General features: G+C 43.4%; 1 protein-coding gene across 2 annotated transcripts in view; it reads right to left on the bottom strand.

The window, feature by feature from the left end:
- PDS5B (PDS5 cohesin associated factor B) overlaps positions 1 to 25,939 on the bottom strand; it is a 166,383-nt gene that overhangs the window by 57,774 nt on the left and 82,670 nt on the right. For both annotated transcript variants that reach the window (XM_040340427.1, XM_040340426.1), the window contains exons 9-14: positions 25,360 to 25,475; positions 21,712 to 21,806; positions 21,395 to 21,540; positions 19,979 to 20,130; positions 18,134 to 18,247; positions 17,846 to 17,927 (exon numbers count right to left, since the gene is read on the bottom strand). In XM_040340427.1, coding sequence (XP_040196361.1) covers positions 17,846 to 17,927; positions 18,134 to 18,247; positions 19,979 to 20,130; positions 21,395 to 21,540; positions 21,712 to 21,806; positions 25,360 to 25,475 — 705 coding nt within the window. The remainder of the gene's footprint in view (positions 1 to 17,845; positions 17,928 to 18,133; positions 18,248 to 19,978; positions 20,131 to 21,394; positions 21,541 to 21,711; positions 21,807 to 25,359; positions 25,476 to 25,939) is intronic.

A 25,939-nucleotide genomic window follows, 5' to 3' on the forward strand; every position in this document is an offset into this window, starting at 1 on the left:
GCAGAGGAGGCTCTCACTATCTACCTCCTTAGTCTAGTAAAACTGAAGTTTATCACCCCACACCTTTCACTGTGCTAATAAACTATGAATTACAAGCTTCACAAAAATAAATCCATACAATTAAGCTAATTAAGAGAACTCAGTGTGACCATATGCTGCTGGGTAAATGTTGCTTCACAAGTCACCCAATAAGAGAATAATAGGATTTTTATAACAGCTTACCTGTAAAATCCTTTTCTTGGAGTACATCACGGGACACAGAGTCTAGTACTTACTAAGTGGGTTATATGTTCCACCTTCAGGTGCTGGACACTGGTGTAATCAATTAGAACAGGAAGTTCCCTCCCTATATAACCCCTTCCATACTGGGAGCACCTCAGTTTTTGTAGCACAGCAATAAGTGTCCCAATATCCCCAAACAAGAGGGGCGGGAACTCTGTGTCCCGTGATGTACTCCAAGAAAAGGATTTTACAGGTAAGCTGTTATAAAAAATCCTATTTTCTTTATCGTACATCACGGGACACAGAGTCTAGTACTTACTAAGTGGGATGTCCCAGAGCAATGCTTACTGAGGGGAGGGAGACACCAACAACGCAGACCGCCATCCGACATGAGGACCTCTAATGCTGCCTGCAGCATACTGCTTCCAAAAGGTTGCATCCTCCTGCCGTCTTACGTTCACCCGATTAGGGATTAGTGAACGTAAGCACAAACGACCAAGTTGCAGCCTGGCAAATCGGAGTCAAAAAGGCTTGGTAATGCACCCCGCATGAAGTGCTTACTATCCTGGTAGGGTGCACCGCAAAACAAACAGGGGGAAGCCCTCTCTTTAACCACAAGCCTGAATAATAACCTCATGAATCAACATTTGACAATAGTTGATTTAGACGCGGCCTGCCCTTTCATGGGGCCTCCTGGTAGCGCAACAACATCAGTTTTCCGTATCCGATCAGCCGCTTCAGATAGGTCTTGACCTCTCTTACTCTAACGAGAAAGCGTGTACCCATTTTAATAGCTGATCTGAACACTGCCTGCCCACATCTAGGGTCTTCTGGCAGCAAAACAAAATGTTAGGTTTCTATAGCTGAAGCCTACAGATAGATTTTAAACTGCTTTCATCTCTATTGAAAGAAAAGCAATAACCTTTCCTTCCACGGACCAAGGTTTGGAAAAAAGGAAGGCAAGAATATCTTGATTCAAATGAACACTAGATCCTTCTAGTAAATAAGGTTGAGTGAGGATTTAACATCACCCTTCTTGTAAAAATAATTAAAGGGTCACTAAAGGAATTTTTTTTTTTTAGCTAAATAGCTTCCTTTACCTTACTGCAGTACTGGTTTCATGTCCTCATTGTTCGTTTTTGCTTTGAAGTAGCTGTAATTCTGCTGTGATCTCCACACTTCCTGGTTGCCTGTTTCCTTATAACCATCGTACTGGGAGATTTTCACGGTGGTCTAAGCTGTCATTACTGTGTGTCTAAAACTCCTCAGAACCAATCAGATTCATTTTAAAAACAAAACACTGCCCTGGATTTGTTGTTTTTGTTCTGCGAGTCTTCCCGACTCACTTCTCACCCGGAACTTCATGTATGTACCTTTAAAACCCAACGTGAAACTAGAGGCACATTATATGATCGATTAAATTCAATTTTTAATCATTTTTAAAAGGAATCAGTTAACTTTTATGTCTCTATACCCTGTAAACAGTCATTTCAGCAAAAACATTTTTTTCCTTTAGTGACCCTTTAAGTATGGCTCTATACAAAGAAAGTTGCCAATACTCTCTTGCGGAGGCAACCGCAACCAAGAACACCAATTCCCTCTTTAGAAGGATGAAGGGAATATGGCGCATCAGCCCAAGGTGCTGACCCTGTAAGCCGGCAAAACTAGATCCAATCCTCCGAGCCCACGGGCGACCTAACTGGTGGACTTATACACGGCACCCCTTGTATAACGGCCCGGATCAAGAGTGTGACACAAGCGACCTTTGAAAATATTGACAATGCCGAGATCGGATCCCTGATGGAACTTAAGGCTAGCTCCATCTCCTTTCCAAAGCAGGGAGGCAAGAATTTTACCTATGACATACTACCAAGGATGCCACCCCTTGGTTTCACACCAGGAACAATGGGGCTTCCAGAAAAGTCGGGGTGTAGAGGTCAATCTCCCGGACACAATTGTTGACGGCTCCAGCGAATCGCCTGCCAATTCTACATTCCATGAAATGACGATTGTCAATAGGCCAGGCACAAGCTCCTCCTTGGTAAACAAAGTAAACCACTAGAGAGGCATTGTCGGATTGTATTCTGACAGAACAACCCTGTAATCTAAACGTTCAGGCCCTTAAGCCAGATGCTCCATCCGTAGCTCTAGAAAGCTGATGGATAAGGCTCACTTGGAGCTTGACCACCTCCCCTGGGCCGTGGTCTCTTCAAGGCCTGGCCTCTATCCCTAAAGGTCAGCCCTCGCAGCCGCCACCTCCCAGGTAACGGGTATGAAGGATCTTCCCTTCTGCCAATCCTTTAGTTTAGAACCATCAACTGAAATTTCAGCATATTCCTGGGACCAGACTCTCTGGATAATGCTAGGTTAGGATCCACTCGTTCCAGGCCGACAAAATAATGTTTATAACAGCCTTGAAAAAAACGGAGCATAGAGAACTGTCTTGAATGAAGTCGGCATATTCCCTAACACCTTAAGCAAAAGGTAAAAACGCAAGGAACTGTTCCTTGCCGTGAACACATAGACCAGCTTTCTCATAGCGATGATCTTGTCTGAGGCCAAAAACTCTCCTCTTTGGGCTGTGTCCCAAACATTCCAAGCTTCTTGTCAATGAAAGAATGTCCCTCTAGACTGGGATCCTAACCCAGGGGTTCCAGATACTTAACCATGCTGGACTCCCCTAGGCTCAACCATGCTACTGACTGATCCGCCAGCAGGAATTTGCCTCGGTATGCCATTTCTGCTATACCCTGGGCCTTTAGACCTGCTAGAGGCGGGCCCTAGCACCCTATTAACCCAAGGGGCAAGACCACCAACTGGAGACAGTGCTGTTCCCCTGCGAATTGCAGACAACCTTGCAGTGCAAATGGCTCCCCATATGTGCATGTGGCAAGCTTTAAAGCCACATGCCTCTATGGAAGCGTGTGATCATGGAAGCGTGTGATCATGGAAGCATGAATTCATACAAATATTTTTTTCTGCAAAAACATAAAAAAGGCATATAAATATAGCATGTGAGCTATGAACAAGCATCTTGCAAGCAAGTATGCGCTCTGAACGGGTTATGCAGCATTGTGCAACATGTACCCCTGCAGACACGTATTCCTATGTAAGCCCACGGAATCCTGTATAATTAAGGAAACCTAATTATCATGCCTCATAAAGCAACCATGCAAAATCTAGGCAAACATGCATCCTTATGCGATTCAGCATTCTTCATGCAATCAAACATCTTATGCATCTTAAGCACTCCTGTGCGGATAAGTACCCTTGTGTGACAAAGGACTCTTGTATGATCGAGCACCCCTGTGCGATCCAGCATTTTTATGCAATTAAGCATTTTAATGCGATTTTAGGCATCTCTGCGAAAAAAGCATCTCTATGTGATCCAGTATCCCTGGGTAATCAGGGACTCGGTTGATCAGGCAACCATGTGTGATCCCGCATCTTTATGCACTCCAGCATTTTTATGCGATCTTAGGCATTTCTGTGGAAACAAGCCTCTCTGTGTGACCAAATATCCTTGGGTAATCAAGGACTCGGGTTATCAGGTAACCATGTGTGATCCCGCACCTTTATGCACTCCAGCAGCTTTATGCGATCTTAGGCCTTCCTGTGGAAACAAGCCTCTCTGTGTGACCAAATATCCTTGGGTAATCAAGGACTCAGGTGATCAGGTAACCATGTATGATCCAGCATCCTTATGCACTGAAGCATCTTTATGTGATTTTAGGCACTTTGATGTGATTAATCATCCTTATGTGACCATGTAAATCATACAAACAAAAACATATATCTTTATGTGATCAACAATAAAACATGCTCTGTTACTTGTTTTTACCCCACATGCATTTTGAACATTCCAAACTCATGTATTTCATGCAAACATGCGGACTGGTAAAGAGGCAGTTATGCTCTGCAGATGTGCGTCTCCGCAAACCTGCGACGTTAGCCATGTGCACCAGCAACTGTGCATTCCCCAGTTGTGCATTTGGTTAGCCTGAAGCCAACACCAGGATGAGGACCTTATGGAGACAGGGGCTCTGGCCGTCTAGGCTGAGGGAAGTTTATATGCAGCTTGAATCTCTGAAAAGACTGCAGCTGCAACCAGAGCTTGTGGGGCTTCTGATAGCTTCTCCTCATTAAGCTGCACCTGTTACCTGCCTTCTGACAGTGAACCTTCATCCTCAGGTCTTTCAATCCCCTTGTTTGAGGATTTAGAGCAGGGAAAGGGGCACACCCTGTTTTCTGCTTGTGAGGATGCTGCGAATATAGCAGTTGACCTTTTATAGACCCATAAATGCAATGCAACAAAACATATGCAGAGTGACTGCAATGTTGGGGGAGGCTGCAACGTCTGACAGGGCTGATAGCTCATTGTGTGGGCTGTCTTAAGTCTCTACAGGGGAGGATAGTATCATGCAAGCATGATAAAGGGCCACCAGATTCAGGTGGCGATACCCTTTATATTCCTACCCCTGAACCCTCTTTTTCGGGGAGACAAAAGTCCTAAGCCAAAAGCAGAGGAACTTAGCCCTGGTGCATCAACAGCTGAACTTAGTCTAGCAAATAATGCCTGCTAATCTGGCAGCTAGATGCTGAGTAGGTGTCTTAGATGAATCTGTATCCAATCCACACGAGGTGCTTATGTGCCCCAAGCTACTGTGTCCCCCTGGCTTTACAAAAAACTCTGACGTCTGGGCCTTTTGAAGGGGCCGCCCTGCGGCTGCACCATGAGCCGGCGAGCACGTGCGCCAGCGGCAACCACATCGTCCCCCCGCCTACAAAGCGCGCCCCCCCCTCGCGCACACGCGCGTAGGGGAATGGGGGAGAGGGTTCCCCTAAGGAGCGCCGTGGACCCGGACTACGAGGGACCCCCCCCCCATCGTGGAGGGACCCCCCCCATCGTGGCAGAGCCTGAAGCAGAGGAAGTGAGCCGCACAATAGACCAGCTAACCTTGAGCTTCCGTTCCTGGAAAGCATGGTAAGCGGAACACCAGGCATGTCTTTTTACTGCCTTTAGTGCGAAAAACAGATAAGACATGCAGCTACTCATGGAAGACAGTCCTTTGCATAGGACTTAGGGGTACCAGCCCCCTCAAGAGGAGATCTATGGGTACTACAGCCATCCTGTCTCAACAGACATAGTGGTTTCTTTTGCCTAGGCACACATGCATTACAGGCAACACCCAATAGCCCCTTATGGACGACCTCCTGTCGAACCAAGTCCCGCAGGTACTTCCCCTTACCTTCCACGCCGCAAGGTTTTCCAAAAGCAGAACACCCAATCTTCACCCTTCACCGTGGGTATTGTCTAGGACCTTCAGGGATCGGGGTCCATGGGCAGGTTCACCACTCCCCTGGACCTACATAGCATCCTGGCAGCAAAAAAACATTTGGTCCTTGGTAAGGCACAAAGTACTGGAACCCAGGATCTAGCCCTCTGCAGAGAGGCATTATAGGCTAAACCTCGTTCTTCGTACCGAGGCCCGGGTACCGTCCACTTTGGCTATGAAGCACCTTGGACAGATCCAGATTCTATGGAGGTTTTTTAAATCCAGCATGGATCCCTCCAGTGGAGCTCCTCAGAGCACATGTTCACTCGTGACCAACACCTTAGACACTGGTGAAAAAACGGAGGTGCTCCCAGTATGGGAGGGGTTATATAGGGAGGGAACTTCCTGAAGGTGGAACATATAACCCAGGGTTTGACAAATTTGCTTGGAATCTAGGAGCCAGCTAAAAAAAGTTAGGAGCCAGAAAACGCACCCGTCCCGACGAGCTTGCGCGCAGAAGCGAACACATACGTGAGCAGCGCCCGCATATGTAAATGGTGTTCAAACCACATACGTGAGGTATCGCCGCGATTGGTAGAGCGAGAGCAATAATTCTAGCCCTAGACCTCCTCTGTAACTCAAAACATGCAACCTGTAGATTTTTTTAAACGTCGCCTATGAAGATTTTAAAGGGTAAAAGTCGGCATTACACGAGCGGACGCAATTTTGAAGCGTGACATGTTGGGTATGAATTTACTCGGCGTAACATTATCTTTCATAATATTAAAAAAAATGGGGATAACTTTACTGTTGTCTTATTTTTTTAATTAAAAAAAAGTGTACTTTTTTTTCCCAAAAAAGTGCGCTTGTAAGACCGCTGCGCAAATACGGCGTGACAGAAAGTATTGCCACGATCGCCATTTTATTCTCTAGGGTGTTAGGATAAAATATATATATAATGTTTGAGGGTTCTAATTAGGAGGGAAGAAGATGGCAGTGAAAATAGTGAAAAATTATATATTAGAATTGCTGTTTAACTTGTAATGCTTAAAGGATCACTAAAGGTATTTTTTTTTTAGCTAAATAGCTTCCTTTACCTTACTGCAGTTTTTGCTTTGAAGTGGCTGTAATTCTGCTCTGATCTCCACACTTCCTGGTTGTCTTTTTCCTTATAACCATCGTACTGGGAGCTTTTCACTGTAGGTCTAAGCTGTCTGTCTAAAACTTAACAGAACCAATCAGATTCATTTTAAAAACAAAACACTGCCCTGGATTTGTTTGTTTTTGTTCTGTGTGTCTCTCTAGTTCACAGGAACATAAAAACAGTTTAAAAGTGAAACTAACCTACAGGCACATTATATGATTGATTTTTTATCTATTTGTAATCGTTTTTAAAAGGAATCAGTTAACTTTTATGTCTCTATACCCTGTAAACAGTCATTTCAGCAAAAAAAAAAGAAAAAATTCCTTTAGTGACCCTTTAACTTGTAATACCAACGGCCATCACCAGATGGCACCAGCTCACACAAGGAAGAGCTGGGGACTTTTTTTTTGCCCACCTTCCAAGCCAAGTCGCCAGGAGGCTATTTTTAGTCGCCGTGGCGACCTGGATTTGTCGAGCCCTAATATAACCCACTTAGTAAGTACTAGACGCTGTGTCCCGTGATGTACGATAAAGAAAAAGGCATTTACATCCTTTGTAGCCCTAAAGGCCTCCAGGAGATATACTATTCTGCTTCTGCAACCCCAAAAGACTTCAGTCCCCTATACCCCCTCAGGTATACCTCTCATTTGCCGTAAATGCGCAAATGTGTACTGATCGGCTTTCAGAGTGGTAAATTGTTTGTCACATTCCTGTAACTGATACATCTGCAAGAGAGCTTGTTCTTTTGAAAAACAAACTTACTGGCAGCATCACCAAATGAAAATAGAATGGAAAAAAGGCCTAAAGAAGACAACTAATACAGCCATCACATCGAATAATTTTTAAGCTGCAATAGGTTTGTTTTGGGGTTTAATACCACTTTAAACAATACACTGTACTTACACTGTACTGCTCTCTCACCACACACACCATTGCTGCCATTCATACAAAATTCCTCATTGTATCCAGGCTAAGTATCCCCACATCCTTTGATGCCTGGATCAAATTCAACTTGACCAGGCTATACCATCTAGCGGGCTCCAATGGGATCAAGTCCTACACAAGAAAACATAAGCTACCAAATACAGAAGTTTTAAGATATTTACAAATCAAACATTTCTACACAAACTTCTCTAGACCAGCTTTCTTTTTTGAGCACATGTGCGTCAAAGACTCTGCAGGCCTCATCTCTAAGGTCTATTTAGGGATGATTTCTAAACTTTCGCCTCATCCTCCTTTTTAAACCAATAAACATATAACTGACCTCTGTGTCACTTTGGAGATGTGATTGTAGCCGTATTAGTGCAACTGTGACAGAGAAAATGGAGTACTGTCCATGATACTTTTTTTATTTGCATTAACATACAATTTTTCAGGGCAAGCTTTTGGGGTATGTCCCCTTCTTCAAGGTTCAAGCAGTACTGATTCACAATTTTTTTTAGAAGAATGTTAAAACAAAAAAAAAACAAAAAAAAAATCTCAGGAGGGAAAGGAAAAAAACAAAAAAACAAATACATACAAATCAATGGTAATGCTGCCGTCTTTATTACCATTGATTTGTATGTGTTTGTTTTTCTTTCCCTCTGAGATTTTTTTTTTTTTCCTTCTTGTTTTGTTTTAACATTCTGCTAACAAATTTGTGAATCAGTACTGCTTGGACCTTTATCCACTTAAAGACCTTAGGTGTTTTTCAGATTTGGTGTTTGCAAGACTAAAACAGTTTTTTCTGCTAGAAAATTACTTAAAACCCCCAAACATTATATATTTTTTTTTTTTTTCGAACACCCTAGAGAATAAAATAGTGGTTATTGCAATACTTTTTTTCACACCGTATTTGTGCAGCGGTCTTACAAGCGCACTTTTTTGGGGAAAAATTCACTTTTTTGAATTAAAAAATAAGACAACAATAAATTTGGCCCAATTTTTTTATATATTGTGAAAGATAATGTTACGCCGAGTAAAATGATACCCAACATGTCACGCTTAAAAATTGCGCCCGCTCGTGGCATGGCGTCAAACTTTTACCCTTAAAAATCTCGATAGGCGACGTTTAAAAAATTCTATAGGTTGCATTTTTTGAGCTACAGAGTAGCTCTAGGGCTAGAATTATTACTCTCGCTCCAACGATCGCGGCGATACCTCACTTGTGTGATTTGAACACCGTTTTCATATGCGGGCGCTACTCGCGTATGCGTTCGCTTCTGCGCGCGAGCTCGTCGGGACGGGGCGCTTTAAAACATTTTTTTTTGTTTTCTTATTTATTTTTATTTATTTTATTACTTTTTACACTGAAATAAAAAAAAATTGATCACTTTTATTCCTATTATAAGGAATGTAAACATCCCATGTAATAGAAAAAAGCATGACAGGTCCTCTTAAATATGAGATCTGGGGTCAAAAAGACCTCAGATCTCATATTTAGACTTCAATGCAAGGAAAAAAAAAATGTAAACTGTCATTATTTCAAATGACAAAAAAAAAAAAATGTCTCTTTAAGACGCTGGGCGGGACTGACGTTTTGACGTCACTTCCGCCCAGCAAAGCTATGAGGACGGGTGGGGGCCATCTTGCCCTCACTGCTCAGGCTGCAACATCCGATCTCCTCCGCCGCTACCGACGGCTCCGGTAAGCGGCGGAGGGCGTGGAAGAGCGGCGGGAGCGGGGGCCCCTCTCCCGCCACCGATAACGGCGATCTCGCGGCGAATCCCCCGCGGAGACTGCCGTTATCGTTTACACGGCCGCCCACTGAAAAGATGGATATCTCAGTTGTGGCAGCAGCTGCTGCCGTTACTGAGATATCCATCTTTAAAAAGAGGACGTACATTTACAATACGCGGGTCGGCAAGTGGTTAAGAAGGGGACATACCCCGAAAGCTTGTCCTGAAAAATTGTATGTTGGTGCAAATAAAAAAATTATCATCACGGACAGTACTCAATTTTCTATGAGAACAAATATTGGATGTGAAATCTGTCCACAACAAAATCCTGCTCACAAAATCTGGCACCCTTCGAAAGAAAATTACAGACTACTTTTCCAATTATACTTAGTCCCTAGCAGTATAGCCAAATTTGTTCCCAACTACATACCCATTAAGCTTTCAGGGCTGCATGGATCATGGCACTCAAACATACGAAGAACTTGCCCGAAAAACAGCAAATTTGGGTCAGACATTTTTTCCATATCTAACCTCTGATGCACCACTATTCTCCCAGACCTCACAATAAGCACTTCAACAAATGCCCTTCTGGTATCACCAACACACAATTTTAACGTCTCTTACAAGTCAGTACTGCTTCTAAACAAACTGGAAAACATCTAGAGAGTCTGCCTTATAGAAACTAAAAACAGAAAAACACTCAAGCTATGATTCACTGGAACATTGAGACCATGTTTCAGGATAAAAATCGCTAAATAAATATACAAAGATATGGTAACCCTGGATAGATACATAGCTTTCACCAGACCTGAACAAATTATAACCTCACTACCCTTTTTCACAGAACAAAAAAACTGAAAATCTCAGGAAGAGACACTGTACTAACTATCCAATATTAGTACCATGATTTCCCCGCCCCTTTCACAGAAGCAAGACGTTAAGCCGGCTTCTGTACACAAAGGGCCGAATGTCAGCCGGTTTCTACTGAATAGGCCGATACCACCTGATATTCAGCCCATGTGTACAAGGCTTTAGACGACTACACTGAATACCTTCCCACACCCTGCCTACCCTTTCCTGTACTTAAACCACCTTTCTACCTCCTTCCCTATCCCCAACCCTGTTATCCCATCGATAAACAAAAGCCACGTTAAAACAGGTTTATACAGTATATGTATTGCATTAATCTTTATATTCAATCAAAAACTAAGCAAGCATACAAATGTAGAAGACAAAATATAAACATGTATGCCAGGTTATATACTGTTTATATGCCACAATTTGAATTGTAACCTGCTAATGCCACTTAATAAAAATATTGAACAAGGAAAAATAGAATTGAAAAATAGCTACGAAAACTGGAATTGTAAAAAACAAATAACCACTGTCGGGGGAATTTTTGCTTTTTATTGCACACATATCTCAGACAAATAGGATGTTTGAACAAACGGTTTATCAAGCACAAATTTTCAGTAACAAATAAACCAAAGTTCAAACAAATGCACTATACTACCATTTCATAAAACATAAAAAGACAAAATTGTGCTAAGTAAATAGATTCGCAAGTTAAGCTTTATTTAAAATTGCGCGCAAAAGTTCAGTACCTTAAATTGCGGCAAAGTTTGGTACCCTAAATATTCAGCCCCAAGAGGTCATTATGGCCAACATAAAAAAAGAATGGCCTTGGAATTCGTGCTCTCACTCTAGTGTGGGCTGCCAAACAATGTGTAGCACAATTTACATTTTTATACATAGGTGACATGTGTTTATGTTCATACGAGCAAGTATGTAGGGGAAGGCTCATTTAAATGCTTGTGTGTAACTATTAATTTTATTTCTTTTTTACATAAAAAAAATAAAAGTTTATTTATATCACATAGGACAGGGCTCAACATTTCCAGTCCTGAGCCACTAGCCAGGCCTTAAGAGTTACTAGCCACCAGTTGGCCTACCCAACCCCTACCCTGTCCCACGCCTATGTCCGCCCCTAAACACGCCCTTGTAAATTATCCTTAAATGTTTTAAGCAGAATTAAGTTCCAAAAATAAATATTAACAACAACTTTAACAATATTAACCAAGCAGATCAGTACCCATCAGTGCAGCCTCACTGTGCCTGGCGAACGCAGCCTCGCTGTGCCCATCAATATACTGGTCTAGGGGGACGGAACCTTGTTACACTGCGCCGCCGAACACAGACCCAGCTCTGTGACACACAGCAGGAGATGCCCACTGTGTGTGATACGCAAGAGGAGAACGCTGCAGCCTCAGCTCAAAGCAGCGCCAGGGCAGCACTGCCACTCTGTGTCTTTCTGCTGACAGTTTCCTGGCTGATCGCTTCAGCCAGGAAACAGTCAGCATGGTCCTCCCCTGCTCCTCACTCGCCCTGCACTAAATTCCACTCGAAAAATGCGAGCAGGCAAGTGGAATTTTTGGGGCTGACAGAGGAGACCAAAAGTTCCCTATGTGATACAATTGTGCAGTTACGGGTTCTCTTTGAGACATCAGGTGTCTGTGGCGGGGGAAAGTGACAACCAAACCCAGAATCAATCTAATCCATGGGGCCTCCGGGTTCTTACTAGGAAGGGAAGATCAATGAATGGACGCTCACTTGTTTCCCTATGGGGGTGCCGAGACCCCAGGAGGGAAAGAGAAGCTCTGAATTTCTTCTACCTGGCAGCCAACAGTTAGCTTCTCAGATTTCCATGCATTCCTGGAGGACAGAAATTGTGCTACTGTTAAAATCAAGTAAAACATTAAGGGAAAAGGTAAAACAAGAAAAAAAAAAAAAACAAAGCCATTGCATCTAAGGCTCTAGGCTTTCTCCCTTACGGCCTGTCAGTAGCAATTAGTCTGACATCATTTAGTACAATGCATAGCCCATAGCTCTGCACTGGACAAGGGATAGTCTACTGCCATAGTGTAGAGGAGTAGGGAGTAGTGGGGAGTGACAGCTGCAATGATAAGAAACTGCTCAGTGTTCTACTGAGCTAGGAGGAGCTGTTGGGAGTGAAATTTGAAAGTCATAAAGCACGGAGTGGCTACATAATCATTGATCTGTGTGGAATAAATAGACAATTCACATTCTATCATGAACATCTTGCAGGGACTACAGGGCCCCTGCTAAACAATGGATGAGGCTAAAGATTGCTATTTTTAAATTGTGTATTATACTTTGTTACTCTAGTGACAGGTATGAACCACATGTATAATCGTTTCTTTTGGGTCACTGCAAATGCATTTTCAGTTAAATTTAATTAAACCGTTTGTCGTGATTTTTAACATGACACAAATAAGTGAAGTTGCATTCATATTTGAGTCTGAAATTTGTGTAATACAGTATCCATTATAATTACACTGTGCAATCATTTAAAGCATAGATATTGATGGATATGAAGTAGCGACATTGAGTAATTGTACAAAAAAATCAATGCCAACACGCAAACACAGGAATAAGTCACCTCAAAGATTTGGGTACATAATAAAATGGAATCATGGCACAATGAAGGACATGGGCATGAAATGTAAAAAAAGGATTTTTTGTACTCACCGTAAAATCCTTTTCTCTGACGTCCATGGACGGACACAGCTCCTTAAATCTTGACAAGTGGGTTATGTTCCTGTTCACAGGAGAGGACTAGGCAGAAACATGTTGGATAATTAAATACATGTTACTTTAACAGAGTTGAACAGCCCTGCCCAGAGGGCGGTCCCTCCAGACATAACCCTCCTCCCTGCAGTATGCAGCCTCAGTTCTTAACAAGCAGTACAAACCTAAAAAGGAGGGGTGGGAGCTGTGTCTGTCCATGGACGTCAGAGAAAAGTATTTTACGGTGAGTACAAAAAATCCTATTTTCTCTTATCGCCCATGGACAGACACAGCTCCTTAAATCTTGACAAGTGGGACGTCCCCAAGCAGTGTCAAAAACGAGGGGTGGGAACAGTATCAGTAAAACCAATTTCAACTTCACCCCAAAACAAGCAGAGCTCCTCAACAGAGGAGGTGCAACATTAAACAGCCGCCTGCAAAACCTAGTGGCCAAAAGAAGCATCAGAAGATGCACTCACAGCAACCATGTAAAATCTTCGCACAAAGAGACGCAGGCCTACCAGGTGCAATGGTAAATCCTCCTGGAAGGAGACTACCTTGCTTTCAGCATGGGTGATATGACCGAGTGGGACAGACCCCAGTCTCTTAAAACCTGGCTTCCAATAGCCAGGTCGTGCAAACCAGAGACTGTACCACAGGAGGAAGTATGGGACCTTGAGACAGAAGGTCCTCCCGCCCTGGCAACCGCCAGGGTACATCCGCCACCAGTACATCCGCCACCAGGCGCCCGAGATCCGCGTACCAAGGACGCCGAGGCCAATCTGGAGCGATTAGAATCATTGGGATCCCCTCGGCCTCCACTCTTCGACTTCCTGGGCCGAAGAGTCGGGGATCTCAGCTACCAATTCAGAGAGAACTAAGAGATTTGTACCACTTGGACAGTATCTCCCACTGGAAAACACGAGTGTGGAACTGGGCATAAGGTACCGCCTCAAAAGGAGGGTACCAACAGGCCCAGGACTCCCATGCAAAACAAAGAGAAAACAGGGGAAGAAAAAACCTTTGCCACTGAGGAGTCCGGATCAACCCTAGGTACTCCAAACGCTAAGTCGGAACCAGGACCGACTTCAAAATGTTTAACACCCACCCGAATTTTTGGAGGGTCCACAATAGCTATAGACACATCCTCCACGGATTCTGAGCCAGAAAAAGGGTGTCTAAGTAGCCCATGATTGGCAAAGCCTAGCTGTCCCAGCAAAGCTAGGATAAGTGCGAGCACCCTGGTGAAAACTCTTGGTGCCGACGCTAGATCAAAAAGGAAGGGCCACAAACTGACAGTGGGCCTCCCCAATCGCGAAGCACAGAAATCTCTGTGACTTGCGCAAAAACTTGCGCATGTATGCGTCCTTGATGTCCAAGGATGCCAGAATGTCCCCCGGATGGAGCGCAGCTACCACCGAACGAATGAAATCCATGCAAAACTACCCATCGTTCACAAAGGCATTTTAGGCCCTTGATGCCCAAAATCAGACGGACCCCATCCCATCTTTTGGGACCGAGAACAGATTTGAATAGAATCCCTCAAACCTCTCGTTCTAGGCAGGTAAAATTACTCCGCAGCTAGCAAGTCCCACACTGCCCCAGGGCAGACCGACGAGCCGCAACGGAGAGGGAGACTCGAGGGAAAATATCTGTTCGGTGGATAGGAAGGAACCCTATCTAATATTCCGAAGAGACCACCCTGCAGACCCACTGGTCGGCGAGCAGGGAGGTTCACCAAGCTGTGAACCTGCAAAGCCGTGCCCCCACCCAAGAGACGGGCAGGGGGAGGCTACATACATTGGCGGGATAGGGTGCCGGCATGTTCGGCTTAAGCACCCACGGACGTTTCAGTCTCCCAGTTGAGCCTTTAGTCGGCCTGGGAGGGTCAACCCGCGGGCCCTGACCAACGCAAAAATACTGCTTTTGAGCGGGGAATGAAGGACCCAGCCCTTGGTGGACTGAGGGAGGAGAGTGCTCTCACCCCCAGTGACATCCTTGATAATGTCATCCAAGGAAGTACCAAAAAACCTCCCACCCCTGAAGGGTAAATCAGCCAGGGCATTTTAAGATGCTAGGTCAGCAGACCAGCATTTCAGCCAAATCAGGCAGCGCAAAACCACCGCCGAAAAAGAAGCTCTGGAAATCAAGGATGCCCTGTGTAGCATCACAGACATATAGAAGGCCCTGGACCAACTGGTTGGCCAGTCTAACAATTTAAGGAGGGAGCTGGTGCTCCTCCACAGTCTGGTGCAAAATCGTGCCCATTCAGAGAGTGTCAGAGACACCAAGGTTGCGGCCACAACAGGTCGCAATGCATACACCAGCATGATAAACATGGAGCGAGTCAGCGCCTCGGACCTCCTATCAGTAAGGTCCCTGAAAGCCACCGCCCTTTTCAACCGGGCACCGTGGGTTACAACCTGAGGATAACTTTTTTTTTTTAACTCTCCTCAAAAGGGGGGAACCCCCAGGAGCCGAGGAACTAAAAAAAAAAGACTTCTGCGGCATATCCCATTCCTTATTAAGGAAAAGCTTTTACAGAGCGGTCTGATTTGCACAAAAAAAAGACAGAGCCCTCAGAGGAAACCTCCGCTGCACAGACAGCATAAGGGAGTTCCATACAGCGCACTGACAAGTGCTCTACACACGTCATGGGAGTGTGGGAGGAAACCGGATTACCCAGAGAAAAACCCACACACACATAGGGAGAGAGAGCATGCAATCTCCAGGCAGTTTGGTGTTGGAGTCCAGATTTAAACCTGTGACTCTCTTGCTGCCAGGTGAGGGAGTGAACCACTACACCACCGTCCACGGCTCCAGATAAAAACAGAACCAGGGACCTGAGCCGCAGCCAGGTCCCGGTCTGAAACAGAGCATTCCCCCAGGGATAGCGGGCGGAGGGGGAGCTTTTGTATGCCCCTCACATCCGCACTCTACTCCCACCCTGGCAACAAAGGTTTCCAGGACTGACAAAGTGTCTGTGGGAATCCCACCTCAGGCATGTTTGGGGAAGAACCAGAGACTGACTCCATTTCAGAAGCTCCCAGGGCCCTATTCAGGCTAGACTGAAACCCCAGACTGACACATTCCTGACAGGCCTAAAACCGCAATGGAGGTAGCTGTCTGCCCGGTCCACTGTGAGTGAGACAACACCACAGCCCAGTCATGTGTGGACCTCGGAGCAAAGCTCACTGGCCACCCCAGGAGTCATAGGGTATGTCGTGGCAAACCCAGCCTCTTTGCAAAGGTGTGCTCACGCTCGCTGGCCGGACTGAGGAGACTACAAGGATCTATATATCCAGCCTGTCTCTCCGCCGACAGTTTCTTTCAAGAAAAAATAAAATAACAATTTTCCTCAGGGCGCTGGGCCCAAAGGGAGCCATACGTCCTTCTCCTTTGCTAGGCAGAACGAAACTGAGGCTGCATACTGCAGGGAGGAGGGTTATGTCTGGAGGGACCGCCCCCTGGGCGGGGCTGTTCAACTCTGTTAAAGTAAAATGGATTTAATTATCTAACATGTTTCTGCCTAGTACTCTCCTGTGAACAGGAACATACTGGTAACCCACTTGCCAAGATTTAAGGAGCTGTGTCCGTCCATGGACGATAAGAGAAATTCATTTTAAAGATGAACAGAGCCAGGCGACTGCAAACATCGGATCACTGATTAAAGAGTCTAAGTGCCAAGCACTACAACTGCCAAGCACTACAACCTTGTGCTGCCAAGTCAGCACTAGTTTAAAAATAAAATTATGAATTAATCACTTGCACAATTGTTACCGCATGCCGTATATTACTGCATTTTATAAGCCATTATTTAACTCTTAGTGAATTGACCCCTTGGAATGCAAGTCAAGGCTCTTCCCATCTTGTCTTACACCTCCCCACTGCTTCCCCTGGTGAATGCACTGCCTGAACAAACTATTTTTTCTGGAAGCAGTAAGGGAATCAGCACAAAAGATAATGGGGGTTATTTACTAAAACTGGTGCACAATCTGGTGCAACTCTGCATAGAAACCAATCAGCTTCCAGATTTGTTTTTTGCCAAAAGCTCAACTAAACAAGCTATAACAAGTTATAAGCTGATATAACCTGGGCACAGGTTTATTATCGGGTTGACTTGTTGATTAGACCTGTCCTGTACTACACACTACTGCCAAGACCCACCATCTGTCAAATGCCAGAGATTTCTTTGCCAACCAAAGCTTTGTAACTTGGCAGTTGAATGACCAGAACCAAAAGGGGGCTAGTCCTCTGCTTTCCCATTAAAAACTGCTCACACTAAGCAGCAGAGCACACCGCGGTCCGTTCTCTATATTGGGGAAATCATCCTGCTCTCCTCAATCGATCAGACTCGCCCTGACGCGCACCACCTGCACAACCTTACACTGGGAAGCTCATTGTACTGCTTTTGCTCCTCCACCAGCTCTTATACAGGTGAGAACAGAGAGTATGTGATCACTTAAACAAAAGGGGGGGGGATATTTATGTTTTTTTTTTTATATATCCATACACAGATGTTTTGCCTTTCAATCCCATTTTAAACTGAATGGGTTGTTTTACAAGGTGATGGTTTCGAAATCACTTTAATCTTGACTTGCGCAGAAGTCAAGGTATCTGATGTAAAGGGATGCCCAGATCCATGTGGGCTTCACAAAAGCAAAAAAGGATTACGGGTATGTACCTGCATGTCAGCAGTATTGTTAAACGTTCTATTGTAGGTCAGGTTCACACAAAAAAAAAAAAAAAACGTGGTTTAACACCACATGGAACAGACTACAAAAGAAACGGCATTCATTACATTTTTTTTTTTTATATGAGTGCATAGATATTAAAGCAAAAACCATGTGAAATAACTCAATTACGCATCCAAAGTTGCCACTGCAAGGCACTACAAAAGGTGGTTTTGAACTATCACATGATCATTTCACAGAGAAAAAAACACCACTGCCACTTACTTTGGGCTGTTTAATCAAATCCAGCAAATCCTTCACATGATGCCTCAGCATGTTCTGACATTTCCACATTTCATTCAAGGCTCTGGGGAAGTAGGAGGTAAAGGGATTCCAGTCATGAAAATGGATGTAATTCAATACATGCATTCTGTTTTAAATGCCAAATCTATGGCTTCTACCCACTTAGGAACCCACAACAGCAACTACTACTGTGTTCATAACATTTAGTAGTGCCAAAATATGTTCAATATAGTTTAAAAAAAAAATGCCACTAACTACTACAACACTTACTTAACAGCATTGGGGTCCAACGTTGCATACAGATAATACAAGCATTTCATTCTTTCTGTGGTTTCCAAGTTATGAGGTACCATATACTGGGCAAAAATTCGCTCCACCAGCAGTCTACAAAAAAAAAAAAAAAAAGTCAACACCCTGTCAACATAGTATTCAACATGACCGTATAGGTGTTTTTCTGAATACGAGCATCATTATTACAAGTGATAAAACTGACTGAATGTAAGAAGCTTTGAGAAAATGCAGGATGTTGACCTCCTAATTGGCTAATATTCTTGCAAAATGTTCAATGCACAGAGATATGTGAATGAATGGACTACAACTACTGTCTGCCACCACAGGAGACAGCGTGTAGTTCTCAATAAACTGTGAAGAGCCTGGTGAGCGCTCTTGTATAACATTGATCTTTCTACTCTCCAGTACCTATCTGCCTGTACAGGAGGTTCAGGCAGACAGCTATATTGAGAGAGTCTGCAGGATCCTGAATTTGCATGATCGCAGGTGCAACGCTCCGCATGCTCCAAAATAAACATTTTTTTTTTTTCACCTGAAAAAATATGTGCATTTTTTTTTTTTTTTTTTTTTAACGGTGATCTTAAAACATACCCGCTTAGGGTGGGTGGTTTGGTGGAGACATGTAGGCTGAGAACGCTCTTTATTGTTTATTCACTTAGGCTGGTCAGAAGTTGTGGCAAACCTTAGCATGAGGTTGCACACAAACCAAGTTGTCACCGACAGCTTTTTGATAAGGCTTCTAAATGGGAGCAAGTGTGGCAAGCTTCTAATCACGTGACCACTGGGACATCCTAATCGCATCACTCACATGATGCAGAAGCTGCACAATGGGTTAAGGACTGTATTACTTTTCAGCAGTCACAGAATTAAAAAGTTAGTCGCTTCCGATGATTGGGTTCTCCAAGTACCTAGTTCAGCAGGGAAGGCAAGCATTACTAAGCTGCGATTACATTTCATCCCATGGATCACTATAGCATTAACGTTAATTTAAGTTATTAGCTAATGTCCATGGGTAACTACCCAAGAGAATATAAAAACAATACCAACTAAAGCCGGCCATAGACGGGTTCAACCTCCCCGTTGAACTGGCCAAAATTCGAACCATGTATGGGCAAGATGAATGTACTCAAGTTAAAATTGCTCAACTTGGGTACAACCAGCCTGTCGGATTTTACAATTACATTGTGTTCTCCCCCCTGCCAAGAGAACACAATGGGGGTTATTTACTAAAGGAAAATCCACTTTGCACTACAAGTGCACGTGCACTTGGAAGTGCAATCGCTGTAGATCGGAGGGGGACATGCAAGGAAAATAAAAAACACAGCATTTTTGCTTGCACATGATTAGATGATAAAATCGGCAGAGCTTCCCCTCATTTCAGAGCTTCCCCTCAGATCAACAGTGACTGCCCTTCCAAGTGCAGAGTGGATTTGCCTTTAGTAAATCAACCCCAATGGCTCCATAGGAGAAACTGGCCCATGCAACCCATGGCCCATTAATGGCCAGCTTTTCTTTTACACACAAATTGTTGTGTATAAAATACATACCTGTGCCCAGCGTCTAATGCTTTTAAGTTAGATTACCTTTTATCAGAAAGAACAACAGTTCATACATCATCCCCACGGTGCTAATGAAGTCTCATTTATACTAACAATCTCAGGATTTGTTTGAATTGACAGTGTGGATTATGACTGCAACACCACTTGTTTTGTATTGTATTAGTTATTATACTGTAAGTATTCAGTGCAGTGTTGCATAAAAGAAAAACAAAAAATATGTTTAATAAAATCAATGAAATACTAAAATAAATAAAAATAAACTAACCTATCGTCAATACTATTTTGGTAATATATGTGCAGAAGTTTATCTTTTATCCAGGAAATCTGTTTTGCTGCCTCTTTTCCTGCTTCTGCCTGCAAGGCATACTTCTTATAGATCTGAGCAAGACCCATCATTGCTTCTTTTCTCACTCTCCACTACAAAGGTATAAAAATGGACAACAATGAAGACAGGATTGTTGGAAAAAAATAACTTAACAGCAGTAACAAAATAGGCTGAACCTGACAAACTTCACAAACATTATCTACATGACATTGGTTAACAAAAATTCTAAAGAAAAACTTTAATGCAATTAACATTAAACGTGCATTTGGATTTTGTTTTTTTAAATATGGGTTAAATTAAATTTGAGAGGGTTTGGGGAGGTTGGCTTGATACACCAGGCTTGGCCCCAGTAGACCTGATTATAAATAGGATATTAGGGTAGAACGCTGTTGGTTACTCAATGCTGGTTGTCACTACAGTATCTCACTATGGAGCGTGCAATATTAAGACCCCTTTCACACTGAGGCGCCCATAGTGACGGCGGCAAAACTCCGCAAATTTTTCCCGCCGATGCTATGGGAGGGATTTGTGGCGCATTTCAGCCTCTAGTGGGGTGCTTTTAAGCCCCGCTAGCGGCCGAAAAAGGGTTAAACCCGCCCGCAATGCCAGCGGTATTGCCGCTCTGTCCCATTGATTTTAATCAATGGGACAACACACAAACACACCGCTCCAAAGATGCCGCTAGCAGGATTTTTTTTTACCGTCCTGCTAGCGCAACGCTCCAGTGTGAAAGCCCTCTGGCTTTCACGCTGGAATGAATGGTGCAGCCGTTTGAGGGCGGATTGCAGATTTGTAATGCTATAGCGCATGAAAAACGCCCTTAGTGTGAAAGGGGTCTAATGCTCTATTGGCACTATCATTTCTGTTTTCAGCCACTAGGTGGGGATGTGTGTTCTTTTTAGAGAGCTCTATGCAGTTGGAAGCTGTAATTGCCTATTAGGTTTCTACTGTTATTTACATTACAACTTTGCATTCTTTTGTGTTTATGGAACATGTATGCTTGAATGTGTTCAAATAAAACTTTCTTCCAATTAAAATAATAATAATAATAATAATAATAATAATAATAATAATAATAATAATAGGAGCCTGTGTTCATGGGCTTGTGCTCATGGCATCAGTTTAAGGAGCTTCTGAGATCATTCAGAATTCACTGAGATATGTATTTGACTTCCTCCTGACCTGTTGTAAGCAGTTTTTTTGCATTTCCATAGACTTATATTGGAATGCAAAATCCATTTGACAAGGACAAAAGCTGATCAACACAAGTCCTAATGCAGCTTCCCAAACTACTTGTATGTCACTATGATCACTCATGCACAACAAAAGGAATAAGTAGACAAGTTCTATTCTTACCCTTTTGTCCAGAGTCCTCTCCCGAACAAAATTAAGAAGATGGTCATTGACAAGCAGAAGGTCTTTCTTTGCAGCAGTTACTATAGATACGATGACATCATGTCTGATGGCTTCTTCGGGGTCATGGGATCTTACTTTTAGATATTCTGAAAAAGAGAACCCATGGTTTACCAAGCTTGAAAATCGATCTACAGAATTGTATACTAAAAATGATTACTGGACAAAAAAGAAACAGGCTGCATGTAATCTAAAGCTACAACAGTTCAGCCAACTTCAATTCAACATTGTATTGCACAGATTCAGGACTATTCACATACCGGTTAAGTCTTTAGCCAAATCAGGGTGGTTCATTAAGCAGTGGCTGGCAAACTTCACACATTCCAATCGGATTGGCACATGTATGTCATTGAATCTATCAAATAAAAAAAAATGAATTAATGCTTTAGATGTGTGTGTTGAGCACACACGGTCAACTACCCCTGCTACAGAGTGTGTAGTCACACAGACTATAGAGCAGTGCTTCTCCAATACCAGACCATCACCATCCTCCCCACCAGGCCCTGGTTTCTTGTCTCACCCTAACAGCTACAGTTTGTCTGTTGGAGAAGACCAGGAACAAAGCTCAGTATGAACAGTCTTGCAATCCTGCTGGCTTCTGGAGGCCAGCAGGAGTGCAGGACAGAGCAGATCTCGGCATATATGCTGCAACAATGCAGTGGAGCCCCAGTTACAGGCAAATATTCCAATCGGAAGCTAGAGAGGGGGAGATGAGATAAGTGTTCAGCATAAAGCTATGCCACATACACACACACGCACCTCCTGAAGCCACTAGGACTGGCTGAACTACAGCATACATAGTAGGTTGGCAGGGAAGCATGCAACCCACTGCTGGGATGTTGTGTCTGTGTGGCTCATACTTTCACAATCTACTCCTGGGCTCTTGTCAATTTATGAAGAATTTCTCTGCTGTCTGCCAGGCTCAGTGCTGCTTCAGCGATTGTGTTTATTTCATGGATACCCATGCTTGCTGTAAGTTTTTATCCATTCTGATTGGAGGGGGCATTCACGCAATGAGTCATTGTGCTCCATGGACTGTATGTTACATTAAAAATGACAATTAAAAGTATGCAACGAACTGAAGTTGCAACCAATAGGAACCAATCAGATTTCAACCAGAATTCAAAGTTTATTTTTGGGGAAACCTTAAACAAGAATTTGATTAGTTGCTGTGGGATACAACTGCAATTGTGTGCTTTTTCTCTTCTCTTCGGTTCAAATGCATTAGCCCTATAGCCATTTATGATAATAAGTCATGCATTTTAGGTGGTATCTGCAGCCCAAACTATTCTTTTGTTTGTTATAGATAGAGTAAGGAAGGTTTAGACTGGGGAACGCAACAGGCTAATCACTATTTACCACCTGACCATGGCTATGTTGGGGGCATAAAGGTTATAGATACATTTACCTATTCTGGGTCTCTTTAAAAGAGAAGAATGGCTTAAAAAAATGCAATTATACTCACCTAGGTGGATTCAGCACAGATCCAATTCTGAATCTGCCCCCCGGCTATGCGGTGAGAACTGAGCGATCAAAACACTGCTGATTGCTCAGCTCTCCCCTTTGTGACCCGGGGAATACTATATATGAAACCAGCTTGTGTTTCAGCCCATGACATAGCACTCTGACAATGTTAAGGGACTTTACGATTAAAGGGGTTGTAAAGGTACAATTATTTCTTCCTAAATAGCTTCCTCTACCTTAGTGCAGCCCTCCTTCACTTACCTCATCCTTCCATTTTTCTTTTAAATGTCCTTATTTCTTCTGAGAAATCCTCACTTCCTGTTCTTCTGTCTGTAACTTCACATAGTAGTGCAAGGCTTTCTCCCTGGTGTGGTGTGTCATGCTCGCCCCTTCCTTTGGACTACAGGAGAGTCAGGACGCCCACTAACACACAGCTAATTTCTCTATCTGCAACGTAGAGAGCATCCTGACTCTCCTGCTCGTCCCCTCCACACCAGGGAGAAAGCCTTGCATTACTGTGTGGAGTTACAGACAGAAGAACAAGTGAGGATTTCTCAGAAGAAAAAAGGACATTTAAAAGCAAAATGGAAGGATGAGGTAAGTGAAGGAGGACTGCACTAAGGTAAAGGAAGCAATTTAGGGAAGAAAAAAAAATTGTACCTTTACAACCCCTTTAAGCCCAAAGTGGGTAAAACACATCAGAGGGCATGACTGATAGGCTGGGATTTGAGCTGAAGCCAGTTTCACATGCTTTATTTTATTTCTTTTTTTGAACCAAAAAGGCTAGATGTTCTGCTTTGCAGTGCATTTTATTGGTATGCACCTTTAAAAATAAGGTAAAGGAAAGCCACACTGGTGTGAACTGCACTCCTTGGAAATCAATCCTTCTTGATGTCCATGCATTGGGAATGCATTAAAAAAATGCATTTCAGTGCATATTGTGTAAATGGGTCTTTAAAGTGAATGTAACATTTCTAATATTTTTTTTTTTTATTGGACAAACATGTAAGAGCGTTCAACTCGATGCAACTAACCTTTGTGTTAATGCTTAAAAGCCTTATAGCTCTAAATGTATTTTTTATACGTGTACATAATGGCAGTCATATTTTCCCTTTACATATAAAGGCTCACAATAAAATTACTGCTTCCCCGAAAATAAGACCTATCGATTTTCTAGGATTGCTGCAATATAAGCCCTGTCTGCAAAATAAGCCCTAGTTAAAGTGGTTTTACACCATGTAAACCCCTTTTACCTACAGGCTTACCTGTAGGTGCTGGAAACATCTCCTAAACCCCCACGGTTTAGGAGATATTTACACGAAAGCTGCGTGCGGATGTCTACGGCGCATGCGCAATTTAGAAAGGGCAGATCGTGCCGATTCTAAAGGGGTCATGCCGTGACTGCTGTCACGTGGCTTTTGCCAGTCACAGAGCCGGCGTTCGCGGCCCCAGAAGAAAGAGGGGTGAAGATTGACACTCTCTGCCAGTGGGGACAGCGGTGGCTTTCGGTTTCAGGTAAGTGACACATAATGGGCTACTATGCGATGCATAGTAGCCCATTATGCTTTACCACTACAGGGAAATAAAGGGTGTATCATCAGGGTTTACTTCCTCTTTAAAGTCCTTGTAAAATCATGTTATCCACGCTGTTAAATGATTATATGTCCAGTGTATGTAACATTATTGTCAAAAATACCTTATTTATAACGCCGTTGGGCACTCATGTGACCCGCCAGAGCTCTCCTCCTGGCTGACGTTAGCGGCTCCTCCCTCTGCAGTGCTCAGAGCAGGGCTGACGTCAGCGGGTAATCATGGCATCTCCCTCAGCAGTGCTCGGAACGGGGGGGTTAAGAGCTCCAGCGGGTCATGCAAGCACCCAGTGGTGCTGTAAATAAGGCATTTATTTTCTATGATGTTACATAAAGACACACACTGGAAATTATATAATCTATTTACAGAGCGGATCAAATGATTTCACAAGGATTTTGATGCCGACTCATGATCTGACAGGGGGGGGGGGGGGGGGGGGGGGGAGAGAGAAAAGACAGGTGGCAAAAGACATCCCCTGAAAATAAGTCCAAATGCATTTTTTGTAACCAAAATTAATAAAAGACCTGGTCTTATTTTCGGGGGAAACACAGTAGTGCTATAAAAAGGTGTTTTTTTTTTAGCACCTGCATATTTATTTTAGCACACAAGTTAAAAAAGAAAGAGGCTGGGTAATGGTTTGACTTTCACTACAATGAAAGTATTATAAATCATAATGTCAGCAAGGAATGAACATTGTCTGGTGGGTGAATAAAATTTAGGTCAGGAGCAAACGTGTGGCATACAAACACAGCATAAAATATTTTTATAAACAATGACACAGCACTGTGGGGATTTTATGCATATTGGCTCTGCTCTATTCACTGTATACAAGCCTTGGATAAAGATTCAATTACCTCCCCAAGTAGCACTGCCAAAGCGGCTTATTTTGAGAAGCCAGTTCAGAATCCTTTGCTCCAAACATTTTTGCAAGAAGTTTCACCACCTGCAGTCGTTCTTCATTGTCGTTACTCTACAGAGATAAGAAACAGACAGGCTTTTCATACAGAAGACAATTCGGTCATCAGATACATAAAGATAAACTAGGCAACGAAAGCAGCTAGTAGGCCTGATAAATGCAATAACAGCAATGCACCAAGTCTGAAGAAATCACACCAACAAATGCAAAATTTGAAGAACTAGAGAGAGGTATGGAGGATATTACAGATGCAGTATTGGGCAGAAAAGGAGTGCAGAAGGTAAAACAGCAGACAATTTGGGCAGTACGTAGAGGTGAGGAGTGAAAAGGGTAGGACATGGGGCAGTATGTGCAATAGAGTAGTGAAGAGGATAGGATGGCAGTGGAGAGAATATGCAGGATGCCAAGGAGCAATGTGTCAGCAAGTGTCACAATGACAAGTTGGAACCCCATTTAAATTAAATGCACCAAAGCGGACATGTGTGAATGGGCCACAATACTATCTTAATTCTACAGCT

Source organism: Rana temporaria, chromosome 2 (genome assembly GCF_905171775.1).
Source record: "Rana temporaria chromosome 2, aRanTem1.1, whole genome shotgun sequence".
Taxonomy (NCBI): domain Eukaryota; kingdom Metazoa; phylum Chordata; class Amphibia; order Anura; family Ranidae; genus Rana; species Rana temporaria.